Source organism: Myotis brandtii, unplaced genomic scaffold (assembly GCF_000412655.1).
Source record: "Myotis brandtii unplaced genomic scaffold, ASM41265v1 scaffold470, whole genome shotgun sequence".
Classification (NCBI taxonomy): Eukaryota; Metazoa; Chordata; class Mammalia; order Chiroptera; family Vespertilionidae; genus Myotis; species Myotis brandtii.
In genome coordinates, this window is record NW_005367953.1 from 3,513 (window position 1) to 16,292 (window position 12,780).

At 42.9% G+C, this 12,780-nt stretch overlaps 1 protein-coding gene across 1 annotated transcript in view; it reads right to left on the reverse strand.

The window, feature by feature from the left end:
* Positions 1–9,598: 9,598 nt before the first annotated feature.
* LOC102263738 (cytochrome P450 3A12) overlaps positions 9,599–12,780 on the reverse strand; it is a 44,010-nt gene continuing 40,828 nt past the window's right edge. The window contains exon 13 of the mRNA XM_014547328.1: positions 9,599–10,051. Within this exon, the coding sequence (XP_014402814.1) occupies positions 9,956–10,051 (96 nt within the window). The 3' untranslated portion in view covers positions 9,599–9,955. The remainder of the gene's footprint in view (positions 10,052–12,780) is intronic.

A 12,780-nucleotide genomic window follows, 5' to 3' on the forward strand; every position in this document is an offset into this window, starting at 1 on the left:
TGGGATCACTGAGTCATATAGAATTTCCATTTTGAATTGTTAGAGGAAACTCTATATGTTTTCCACAGTAGCTGCACCAATCTGCATTCCCACCAGCAGTGAACTAGGGTTCCCTTTTCTCCACATCCTCACCAGCACTTGTTTGTTGATTTTTTGATGAAGGCCCACCACACCCACCTTTCCACACCCTGGTGGGATCTTAAAGTCCCCATCAGTTGAAATCCCTTTCACCCTGCTCCTCAGGTGGGGCAAAATTTGTTTCTAAACAGTTCCCAAAACCCAAAGGAACCAAAAAGGAGCAGGGAGAGCTCATTCTCTTCTCACCAGCACAAGGAATTTATAAAGTTCGGTGGGACTTCCAGGCAGACTCAGAATGAGAGGGAGGAGAGGGAGAGGCTACTTCAGTGCAAATTTGTCAAATATCACAGTAATACTTATACATCCTAATGCAATATGTGAAAAATCAATATTGATGCCAAAAAAAATGAGAAACAAAATATCAAATTTTAAAATAAAGGCTGAGTCAGTAGGTTAATTAAGTTTCATTTAGTTCATTACATACCTGCTACAGGGATCAAGTGTTCTCATTCTGTAACTTACCCTGAAAAGCATCAAAAAATGAAATCAGTTGATGGGTGAGTAGAGAGATGGATAAATAGGTGTTAAACCAAATTAAGAAATTCTAATCATATGCCTGGCCAGTGTTGCTCAGTGGTTGAGCAACAACCTATGGACCAGGAGATTATGGTTTGATTCTTGGTCAGGGCACATACATGGGTTGCAGGCTCAATCCCTAATAGGGGGCTTATAGGAGGCAGCCAACCAATGATTCTCATCATTAATGTTTCTATCTCTCTCCCCCTCTTCCTTCCTCTCTGAAATCAATAAAAATATTTTTTTAAAAAGAGTTTAAACATCTCTCAAACTTCCCCTGTCTCACGTCCAACAGCCTTACCCTAATCAGATTCTCATAATCACTGACCCAGATTAGAACCAGAGGCTCCTGGCTGATGTTCTTTCAGAGGGCAACCTTTGCACATCTAATCAGGCTGTGCCCAGGAATGACTCTCTCAAATCGGGCACAGCCAGTGCCTCATCCAGGTGAGAGGTGACCATCCCAGTTGTGTTCCCAGTGCCCCTCCTCAGACCTCACACTGCCTCAGACTGGAGTCTTTGCAGGTCCATGAGCAGCCCCTACTACCCCACCCTTCCCATGGGTTTTTTGCTCATGCTGCTTTTCCTGTCTTATTCTCTCCCAATTGCCTCATCTTTAAGATTCTTCTCAGGAACTTGAACATGGTGGTTGAACACATGCATTTACTTCTGAAGCCTCCAGAAGCCCCATAATATGCAAGAAAGGGTTTTTCTTAAAAGCCACAAGTCCATGGGGACAAAGGAAACCAGAAGTAAATGTTGGGACCTAGAAGTAGAGTAGGAAAGAGTCATCACAAGCTCTTCATGCCAGACACCATTCTAAGCACTCCCCTTACTCCTCAAAATAGCTGTATGCAGTGGCCACTCTTATTTAAATCAGCCCACATTACAAATGAGCAAACGCACAGAAAGTTTAAGTCACGTGTGCAAGGTACCATTGTTACTGGAAAGGGACTGGCCCTGAGCGGGTTTGCCTCCGCCTGTGCAGTGTGTGGGTTCTTGATTTTGTGTTAGAAAGATTTCACAACACAAGTCCCGTTGGGTTTGAGAGTATGTTTATTAATGCTGGGGACAGCGAAACAAAGGAAGAAATGAGGGTAGAAGAAACAGCGGCGGGTGGGGTGGTTGTGGGGGAGGAGGCTAGGCGGTGATCCACTTGGCTCTCTAGAAAAGTTACAGGAAAAGAAGTGAGCCAAGGCGGGGCTGCTGTCAGCTCACTGGGAAGGGAAGGTCACAGTGATGGAAGTGAGCTAAGGTGGGTCCGCTGTAGCTCACTGGGAAAGAGAAAAAGGAGGCTTTAGAGACAGATCAGGGGGTGAGTCCGGTTGATGCTGCCCATTGCTCCCCTGGTTGTAAGTCTCATGGGGACCCTTAGAAATAAAAAGTTCATGCCCAGAAGGGGCATGGGTGTGCTCCAGAGCAAGCCACATTGAGACTTTGTCCTGAGAGCTTTTTATTCGTGTGTGTGTGTGTGTGTGTGTGTGTGTGTGTGTGTGTGTGTGTTTTGCAGGTGAGAATCTTGGGAGGGTTTCAGTTAAATAGTCGTCATCTTTCCAGGTGCATTTTTAATATACTGATGCATTAAAATGAGTGCATAGGGGAGTTTCTTTATAATTCTTTGGTCTGTTTACTGTTCTACTTTTAAATCAGGTCTGGCTGGCTTTAATGAGGTTTTTGTTATTTGTTCCCCAACTTCACCTGTTTAGCTGGCACACATGGCATTAATTGGGTCTTTGTTCTCTATTTTCCCACTCCAGGGTGATTTAAGCTACGCATTTTCTGGTTAGGGAGGAGGGTGTGAATCATTGGCTCTCCATGCCCTTGGTTAGGGAAGGGAAGGTCTTGAGACTGACAAGCTGGCTGTAAATTGCCCAAACTGTTTGGCCTTGCCTAATTTTCTTGTCTCAGTTTCCCCATTCTACTTGCCCAGTAATTTTCCTAGTTTTTTACTATCCTGCCATATTCCCTCCTCGGAGACTTCTATCCCTAAAATCTTTTAGGGTTGATGAGGGAGGATGATCTATTTTCAGTAACTGTTTCCTGCTGCCAATAGCTGTAGCCGCCCCCACCCGCCCTGGGTAGGATATGGAAGTCTCCCCCTGCCTGATCTAAGGGAGACAAGGTAAAGGGATCTGAGACTGGAACAGAGAGACCATTGGCCGATTATTGTAAAGTAGGGATGGGCTGGAATTCCAAGTTAAACAAGTTTCAGTCATTATTTCTTCAAATAGTTTCTCAGTCCTTTGCTCTCTCTCTTTTCCTTCAATACCCCTATGAGGTGGATATTGTTATGGTTAATGTTGTCCCAGAGATGCCTTAAATTATTTCTAATTTTTTTTCTATTTGCTGTTCTGATTGGGTGTTTTGTGCTACCTTGTCTTCCAAGTTGCTGATTTGATCCTCTGCTTCATCTAACCTGCTTTTGATTCCTTCTAGTGTACTTACTCATCATTTCAAATATGATAGTCTTCATTTCTGACTGCTTCTTTTTTATAGTTTCTTTATGGTATTTTATGCTTACTCTCTCATTTTTAAGTTCTCAGTGAGTTCATCTACTCTTCCCCTAAGTTCCTTCAACATTCTTATAACTGTTGCTTTGGACTCTGTATTTGGTGGATTGCTTGCCTCAGTTTCATTTCGTTATTTTTCCTGGCGATTTCTCTTATTCTTTCATTGGGGGCATGTGTCTTTTGCTTCCCATTTTGGCTGCTTCTTTGTGTTTGTTTCTGTGTGTTAGGTAGAGCTATGTTCCCAGTCTTGGCAGAGTGGCCTTATGCTGTAGATGTTCCGTGGTGCTCAGTGGCACAGTCTCCAGGATCCCCTGAGCTGGGTGCTCCAGGATTATTCCTTGTGTGGGTTATGTAAGCCTTTTACTATCGTAGTTAAGTCTTGATTGCTGTTGGCACATCTGTGGGTGGAGTTGACCCTCAGACTGGCCGATTGTGAGGATTGGCCCTGATCACAAGCTGCTATGTGGAGGCTGATCCAGGAAGCAGAATCTGCCCCAGCTGGGTCTGATCCTCCAGACCTCCCTTTGGGTTTATGACTTTTGGAGCTAATCAGGTCAAGCTCTGTTGTGGTCTGAAATCAGCCACCAAGTGTATTGTTTCTGAAATGTTTTTAAATGGACTCTGGTGCTGGTTAATGTCAGACTGCCTGAGATCGCCCTGGCTTCCTGTTAGGAGCTACAAAACACCCCATGGTTGGTAGCTGCCTATGCTGCACTGAGGCGAATGTGGGAGGGGCCATGCTACATTCCACAGCTGGCCGCCATAAACGCCAGGCCAGGGACAAGTCAGTAAGAGGCCCAAGTCTACCCGAGACCCACCACAGCCTGCTGGCTGCCCACTGGGCTCAGCCACTGAAAGCGCCTCGGGTCGTATGTGAGTTGTATGAGGCAGGATCTCAGTGAGTCACCAGATAGGGGTGAGTGGTGTTCAACAGGTTTATATGGATTGAACTCAGCACCAGTCCTGGGTCTGAGGCTACTTAGCAAAAGTCTCAGGGTACACCGAGGAGAGTCACCACCCTCATGGGGCCTGTGGACTTTTGCGGTGGGGCAGGGTCTCAGCCGAGGAGAGTCACCACCTTCTGGGGCCTGTGGACTTTTGCGGTGGGGCAGGGTCTCAGGGAGTCATCAGGTGGAGCCAGTAGAGTTCATCCGGCTAAAGCAGATTAAGATTTGACTGTGTGTAAAGAAGGCTCTGCACAAGAACGCTGGCTCCTGTTGGGTGCATGGGAAAATGTCCCTCACCCTAAAGCCACACAACTCAGAGTCTTCCTGTATGACCCCAGACACTCTCCGTAGCTGCCATCACTCTGCCGGAGCCCAAGGTGAGCGCCTTCGAGCGAGATTTTGTGTGTAACCCTTTAAGAAGATGCCTAAGTTTTCTGCGACCTACCGTCTCACCTGGTTGGACCGAATCCCCACTGATTTTCATAGCTAGATGTTTGGTGGGCTCCCTTTTCTAGCACTGGTACTGGGGGGTGGGGAGTCTGGCATCTAGCTGGGGCCTCTGGCTCCTCATGAGGGACCTCTGCAGCTGAGATTTCCCTCCAGATTCTCAACTGCTGCATGTGGGTGTGAGGCCAGCCCATTTCTGGTATCTCTGCCTTCCAACTGGTCTAGGCATGGATTCTTTGTATCTTTCAGCTAGTCCCCAGATGGTTATCCAGTTTATTGTTCTATAAGTTGGTTGTAATTTTGATGTGGTCATGGGAAGAGGTTAGTGTAACTTTTCACCTCAGCTGCCATCTTGAATCTTCTACCCTTATTTCATCTTTGTTCATCAGTTGTTATGGTATCAACTGTAGAAATAAGAGACATAGCACTTTTGAATGCACACAGATGCTCAAAGAATATGTAGCTTTTTAACTTTTCATAAATGAGATCATCATCCCCATGAGTCCCTACCTGGGGTAAAACTGGGGTGGAAGAAATTTTGTTTCCATAAAACAACTTCTTGGTTTCATTTGGGTAATAAACTTCTCTAAGTTTGGCCTTGCTAACTCCCTCTTTCCCTGTTCCTCTCAGAATGAAATTGGGATATTTGGGGATATGAACTGTGGGAATGGGAAAGTGGGCCTCAGACCATCACCCCATGCATCCAACAGGAGCCAGCATTCTTGTGCAGAGCCTTCTTTACACACAGTAAATCTTAATCTGCTTTAGCCAGATGAACTCTACTGGCTCCACCTGATGACTCCCTGAGACCCTGACCCACTGCAAAAGTCTTGCAGGCAATATATTTTCCTTGTCCTGGCTCTGCAGAGGGTCTTCAAGGGTCTGCTGTTGCATTCATGGTTCTATGAGGCCTGAGAGTTTCCCTTGCTAACCTGGAGCCTTCTAACTGGCATCGTGGGCCCAGCCCACCCTCCACCCAACCTTAATGAGAGAGCATATTCACTGCTCTGTGTATGAGGATTCCTCTTAGCCCTCCTGTGACATCCATGTGCAGGCCCAGAGGCTCCCCTCAGATCCTGTTTTAGGCTGCATTGTGTCCCCCACCCCCAAAATTCATATGTGGAAATCCTAACCTCCAGCACTTCAAAACGTTCCTGTAGTTGGAGACCAGGCTTCTAAAGTGCTAATTAACTTTAAATGAGAACATATGGGTGAGTCCCAATTTAATATGACTGGTGTCTTTATGAGAAAAGGAGATTCAGACACAGGTACAGAGGGAAGACCATATGAAGACACAGGGAGAACATGGCCATCTGGCAGCCAAGGAGAGAGGCCTCAGTAGGAACCAACCATGCTGACACTTTGATCTTGGACTTCCAGCCTCCATAACTGTGAGAAAATTAATTTCTGCTGTTTAAGCCACCAGTCTATTGTACTTTGCTACAGCAGCCCTAGCAGACTAATACAGATCTAGTCTCCTTTCCCCGTAGGCCAGAAAAAGGGTATCTGGGGACTCAATGATTGTACAATAATTATGTTTCTGTCTCTACAATTATGAAATCATCTTGGGTAGAAATCATGATTTATTCACTTCTATACTCCTGGAGCCTAAGAGTTCTATATTTGGCATGGAGGTTTTGAATGAGTATCTGAATGAAGAAATCATCTCCACTTTGTACAACCACCCTCAAATTTAATAATATTGTGGATAGCAGCTATAGTGTTTGGACAGGTTCAAGCCTTGGACTAATGAGAGGGCACAGTCCTCTCATGGCCACGTGCAAGTCCCAGCTTGGGGGGCAGAGCCCTCCCAGCACAATTACAGCCCACCGCTATAGTTGTAAGCTTGAACCTACGGTCCAAACACATGGCCCCACATGTCTGAGTGATGTGGGCTTGATAGAGTTCAGGTGCATGTAATTGAGTAGGATCGAAACCCATGAGAATGTTGTAAACATCTTGACCACGCCCTTACTTTGCCTTGTGGAATCTGGCTATAAAATAAAAGACACGGCTTGTAGTCCGTGGCACTGTCCCTCTCCATCAGAGAGGGCAGCATCCCGCCGAGACCCAGCTTTCATTCTCTTGTCTGTCTTTTCTCAATCCTTCACTGCCCCCACCCGGGCTCACCAACCCTGGCTGAGCTGGCGCGGCACATAAGGCGCCCAATGTGGGGCTGAGTATGCCATGGCCATGCCAGCCCACCACATAAGATGGAGAGTGCAGAGGTAATATCACTCTGTAAATAGTCCAATTAATTAATCATTAGTACCAGTTTCTTATGTCATAACAGGAAAGTCATATGCACAATTATGTAAACCATTTGCAAGTCACTGAAAAAGGGAAGGTCAAGCTTTCAGCAAATGTGGCCAGGGCCAAGGGACCATTGAAACCTCGCACAGCTGGCTGTAAGCCCAGTGCCTGCTTTTGGCACTTAACCTAAAGTCAATTCAACAAAACCAGAAGACATTAAGACCTAGAATGTTCTGTTACTGCCATAAGTCCACAAAAATAGAGAAAACAGAAAATATGTTTAAGGGATAGTCCACCAATACACCAATATGTCCATAGAATGGGGACAGCAGGATGGGCCAAAGAAAGGGACAATGCAGGTAATAGGACAGATGTCAGAAAGGTCATAAGTCCAGAAAAAATAGTAAGGTGTGCTTACAGAAAATCCACCTCTTCACATCATAGTGCAGCATCACATAGACCAAGGTGGGGAAGAAATGAAACTTCAGAAAATATCTCCTGGAATCCAGTGACTGAGTCATTCAACAGATTGGCTCTTCTGCAGTTTATCTGTGGCAAATCAGGCTGCTTCCATGACCTCTGCAGCTCAGAGAGCGCTGTTCTAAAAGTATGACTCTTAACAACATTGCCAGCACAGTTGTTTGTTCATCATGTGCTTGGAATCATTCTCAGAGTCTCATCTGTATTAACTTCTATAATCCTCACAATTACCCCATGAAGTAGGTCAGGGGTGGGGAACCTTTTTCCTGCCAAGGGCCATTTGGATATTTATAACATCATCCATGGGCCATACAAAAGTATCAACTTAAAAATTAGCCTGCTATTGTCATAATGACTATCATCAACAAATCAACCAATGACAAGTGCTGGCAAGGATGTGGAGAAAAAGGAACCCTTGTGCACTGCTGGTGGGAATGCAGACTGGTGGAGCCACTGTGGAAAACAGTATGGAGTTTCCTCAAAAAATTAAAAATGGAACTCCCATTTGACCCAGTAATTCCACTTCTAGGAATATATCCCAAGAAATCAGAATATATGCACCCCTATGTTCATAGCAGCACAATTTACAATTGCTAAGATTTGGAAACAGCCTAAGTGCCCATCAGCAGATGAATGGATTAAAAAACTGTGGTACATCTACAGAATGGAATACTATGCTGCTATAAAAAATAAATAAATCTTAACATTTGCGACAACATGGATGGATCTGGAGAGCATTTAAGAGAAATAAGCCATATGGAGAAAGATAAATATCACATATCACTCATTTGTGGAATATAATAAACAATATAAACTGATGAACAAAAATAGATCCAGAGACATAGAAGCATTGAATACACTGTCAAACCTCAGAGGGAAGGCAGGGGAGGGTGGGGTGGGTAAGAGATCAACCAAAGGACTTGAATCCATGCATATGAACAGGACCAATGGACACAGACAATAGTGGGGTAGGGGCATGTGCTGGGGAGCAGGAGCAGGCAGGGAGAGGTCAATGAAGGAAAAAGGAGACATATGTAAAACTTTCAACAATAAAGAATTTTAAAAAATCAAAATAAATGGAACAGAATAGAGAGCCCATAAATAAATAAAAAGTAGCCTGCTATATTTGGTCAAATATTTAAGTAACTCTCCCCTAATGCCTTGGCAGGCCCAGACCAAATGATTTTGCAGGCCTTATAGTGCCTGTGGGCCAGACATTCCCCATCCCTGAGGTAGGTGCTATTATTATCCCTGCTTCACAGATGAGGATTCTGAGGTTCGTCAAGATTAAATAACTGGGTCACCCCACTTGTAAGTGGCAGATCTGGTTAATGAATTCAGAAAGAGCCTTCCATCTCCATCATCACATACTACTGGCAGTGGTCATGTTTACCCTCCCATCAGGACAGCTGCTGGGACCCTACCCCTTTACATGTGTGTATATACAGTCATGTACATACACAAAAATCTATCTACCTAGCTATCTATCTATATAAAAAAGCATGAATTTGCCCAATACATTCCATTCCAATCTCTATGTCCACAGGGCTCATTCCGGTTTTCTCTTTCAAAATCAGTGACAATCCTTCTCCGATAGTGAGAAGCCTGATTTTCTTTTTTTTTTTTTTTAATTTTATTGATTTCAGAGAGGAAGTTTTTTCTCTTTCAAAATCAGTGACAATCCTTCTCCAATAGTGAGAAGCCTGATTTTCTTTTTTCTTTTTTTTAATTTTATTGATTTCAGAGAGGAAGGGAGAAGGAGAGAGAGATAGAAACATCAGTGATGAGAGAGAATCATTCATCGGCTGCCTCCTGCACGCCCCACATCAGGGATTAAGCCCACAACCTGGGCATGTGCCCTGACTGGCACACCAGGGATCAAGCCCACAACCTGGGTATGTGCCCTGATTGGCAATGGAACCGTGAACCTCCTGGTTCATAGGTCAATGCTCAACCACTGAGCCATGCTGGCCACGCAGCCTGGCTTTCATTATCCATAATACATTTACTTATTCGATCAATCTTCCTTTATGTAGCCAAACTTTGTGCCATCCCTCTCCACTCACGTATCTTAATATATCAAATTGGAGTTTCAAAAAAGGTCCCATCCAAACAGGGTTCGTGATGGTTAAAACATTTAGTAGCTGGCTCCCACTAATTTGGTTCTATAGATTCCTCCTCCTGTGCATGAAAGTATTAGATAATCTATTGTGAAAATATGTTTATTGAGTTGCTCAATATAACATACAATACAAAATATTCAAAATAAAGTGTGATATTAATGTCTCTACTGCCATTACCAAATAATTCTTGTTTTCATTAATGTTTATTGATAAAATTATAGAGAAATTTGTATTCTTGATTAGTGTTAAGGAACAGCAGACAGTACCAAGTGGGAATGGATGGAGCCAGTATTATAAGAACCCAATAAACTGGGTCTACATATTTGGCACTTTTAGTCACATCCCTTATATTACACAATATATAATACTCTGTATAGACACTGAGAAAGCTAAATGAATGTACAGAATTGCTAGTCATTCATCAAGTGCAATAGGTTAAGTTCATCTTCATTTTTGGGTTTTATTCACAAAGTACATAGAGATCTCTGGGGTCGAGGCATACAACTTCCTTGAAGAACAATGTGTAAGTCCTTAAGGAATGTCAGGCTCCATTTATAGTCCCATCTCTCAACTCTGCCATTAGAACAATGGGTTTTTGTGGTCGAGTAAGTCCTTGAGACTCTATTTTCAGAGGGATCTGCAAATGTTAAACAGCATATGAGAACCATTTCATGAAACACTGTTAACAACAGAAGCAAGTAGATGAGATACATTAAGCACAATAAAGCTTTACAAACATATAAAAATTACTTTTAGCATAATATATCTTTACTTCTTTATACTTATTTAGTAAGCTGTCTCATCCTGGTCAGTTAAAGCATTCGTGAATACATTCATTTAAGAAAAAATATATAAAGGGTGTCCCAAAATTCATGCAAGAAGTAATTTTGATAGAAAACATGGGTTTATAATTAAAAATTATAAATTTTTATTGATTCATAAAGTATACAGTATAGGGTTATGTATGGAATAGCACATCGGGTAAATGGCCTCCATGGCTTTGCTGGCACATACGCAAAGCCGTGGTATTCATTGGTCTTCATTGTCCCTGCTCCTGGGCCATAATTGGTACTTGGTAATACTTATCAAATTGAAGGGATTGAAATCAAAGGGCAACAGATATTAGAATCTGATTCAATAAACCAAGTAAAATTAGGCTTTTATTTTTTGTTGTTATTGTTAATGCTCACGAAAAATTCAAATCTTGCGTGAATTTTGGGACACCCTTTATATAGCACCTAATCTATACCAGGCCAAAGACAAAACTATGTTTGCTTGGTTTTGTTTACTGCACACCCCCCACTGGGGATGTGCCCGCAACCAAGGTACATGCCCTTGACCAGAATTGAACCTGGGACCCTTGAGTCCGCAGGCCGACGCTCTATCCACTGAGCCAAACCAGTTAGGGCTGTTTTAAATTTTAAATAAAAAGGATGTGTTTTAAAAATTTAAACCAGATTCTTAGGCATTATGGGAAAATATTTGGAAAAGCCAGGTAGAGTTCATTTCGTGCATGTTGAAACTTGCAAATTAATCCTGAGTACATTTTACATGTTTTAATTGTATGGACCAGCCTCAACTTCTAAAGCCCAGCCACCTCTACCAGTGGAAACCTTCCAGTTTCATGATGGAAGAAGGTCTTTGTGAAGCATTGTGCCTGTTTTCTAACACCTCCTAGATCCCAAGTGTAGTGTAAATAGTGAACTTCTGAAAACCTATACATTCCTTTGACTAATTTTTTAGCTCAATTTTCACCCAGTCACTTCTTCAGTATTGGGGGAGCCTCCAACACAGTAACCTTCTGATCTCAGTTCACAGAAGGGCAAGAAAATTGTCATGGAGAGTGAGAAGCACCAGCAATAGAAGACTGGAAGTTTTCAGGGAGTATCTGCCCCACCCCAGGTGTGTCAGAGACCCATTTCCTCTCAGGGCTGAGTCCCCCATGTGTATATACTTACAGGACTCCTTACACAGCTGCCTAAAGCCACAAATAAGTTGAAAACTATCTCTATCCTCCTCTTCCCTGAAAAAGCTGACTTAAGGAAAGGAGCTGCATAATAAACACACGAGTCCTAGAAATAAGCCTTATTATAGAGCCTTGCTTGATATGAATCAATGGCAACTATTCTGCATGTTCTTCAGAGAAGAGATTCCATATCTACCTATTAATGTAAAACCTTCCTATTTTGTAATTTCACTTCAAGGCATATATATGTAATGCACATTGTTAAATTTTTTCAAATTAAATTGATTAAAATTTGTATCCAAGAGCTCCAAATCAACTGCAAATCACTCTTTAAGCATTTCCTGCATGACTACAAGGCACCTTTGGGAATTTATGAAAAGAATAAAATGAGGTGCTAGAATTAAAGACATTCTTACATACATAAAGAACCAAACTGGATAGTTTAATGAAAAAGTATTAGGTTAGGTGGTACAAGTGAAGATACCAGCCTGCAGTAACAGTAACATGGCAGAAGAAAATGGGCTCTGGACTAGATGGGGAAGACTTCTGGAGGGTTGTTTTTTTTAAAATCTATTTTATTGATTTTTTACAGAGAAGGGTTTTGGGAATTAACTCGGACTTGAAGGATGAGAGGAGAATGAGAAAAACATCATAGAGTTCTTATTAGATGTAAAAGGAGCCTAGTTTGATCACAGCAGGGCTCCCAGAAGGAGGGGTCAAGAAGCCAGGATGGCCCTGGAAATCAGGCAGAAATGCTTTCATCAGTGATTCTCAACCTTGACTGCACATGAGAGTCAAAGGGGGAGCTTTTAAAGCCACAAAAGATAAATTATTTTAGTATCTGAGATGACTTAGGCATCAAGATTTTTCATAACTCTCCACTTATTTTGTTGTACAGCCAGTGGTTGAGAACCACAACTAACACAAGAACTTCTGTTAGTTCTAGTGGAAAAGAACAGTGTTTGAAAGTCATGATTCAGTTATCACTATACTTCAGGACTGTGCACAGCACTTCCCTTCCTTCCAGTGGACTTGAAACTAAATTTAAACTTTTCTCAAAGGACTGTACATCATCATGTCACACTAACTACATTGACTCTAGATGGCCTTTATAGTTGGATATTTATAAAAACACAGGCTTAGCACTCCAGACTAACGGGATCTTAGAGGTCACAGATGATTCCAAATAGAACCTCTAGCTTAGAGAATAAATTATTAAACAACTAGAGGCCCAGTGCACAAAATTCGTGCATGGGGGGGGTGCGCCTCAGCCCAGCCTGCACCCTCTCCAATCTGGGACATCCCTCTCACAATCCAGGACTGCTGACTCCCAACCACTCGCTTGCCTGCCTGCCTGATTGCCCCTAACTGCTTCTGCCTGCCAGCCTGATCACCCCCTA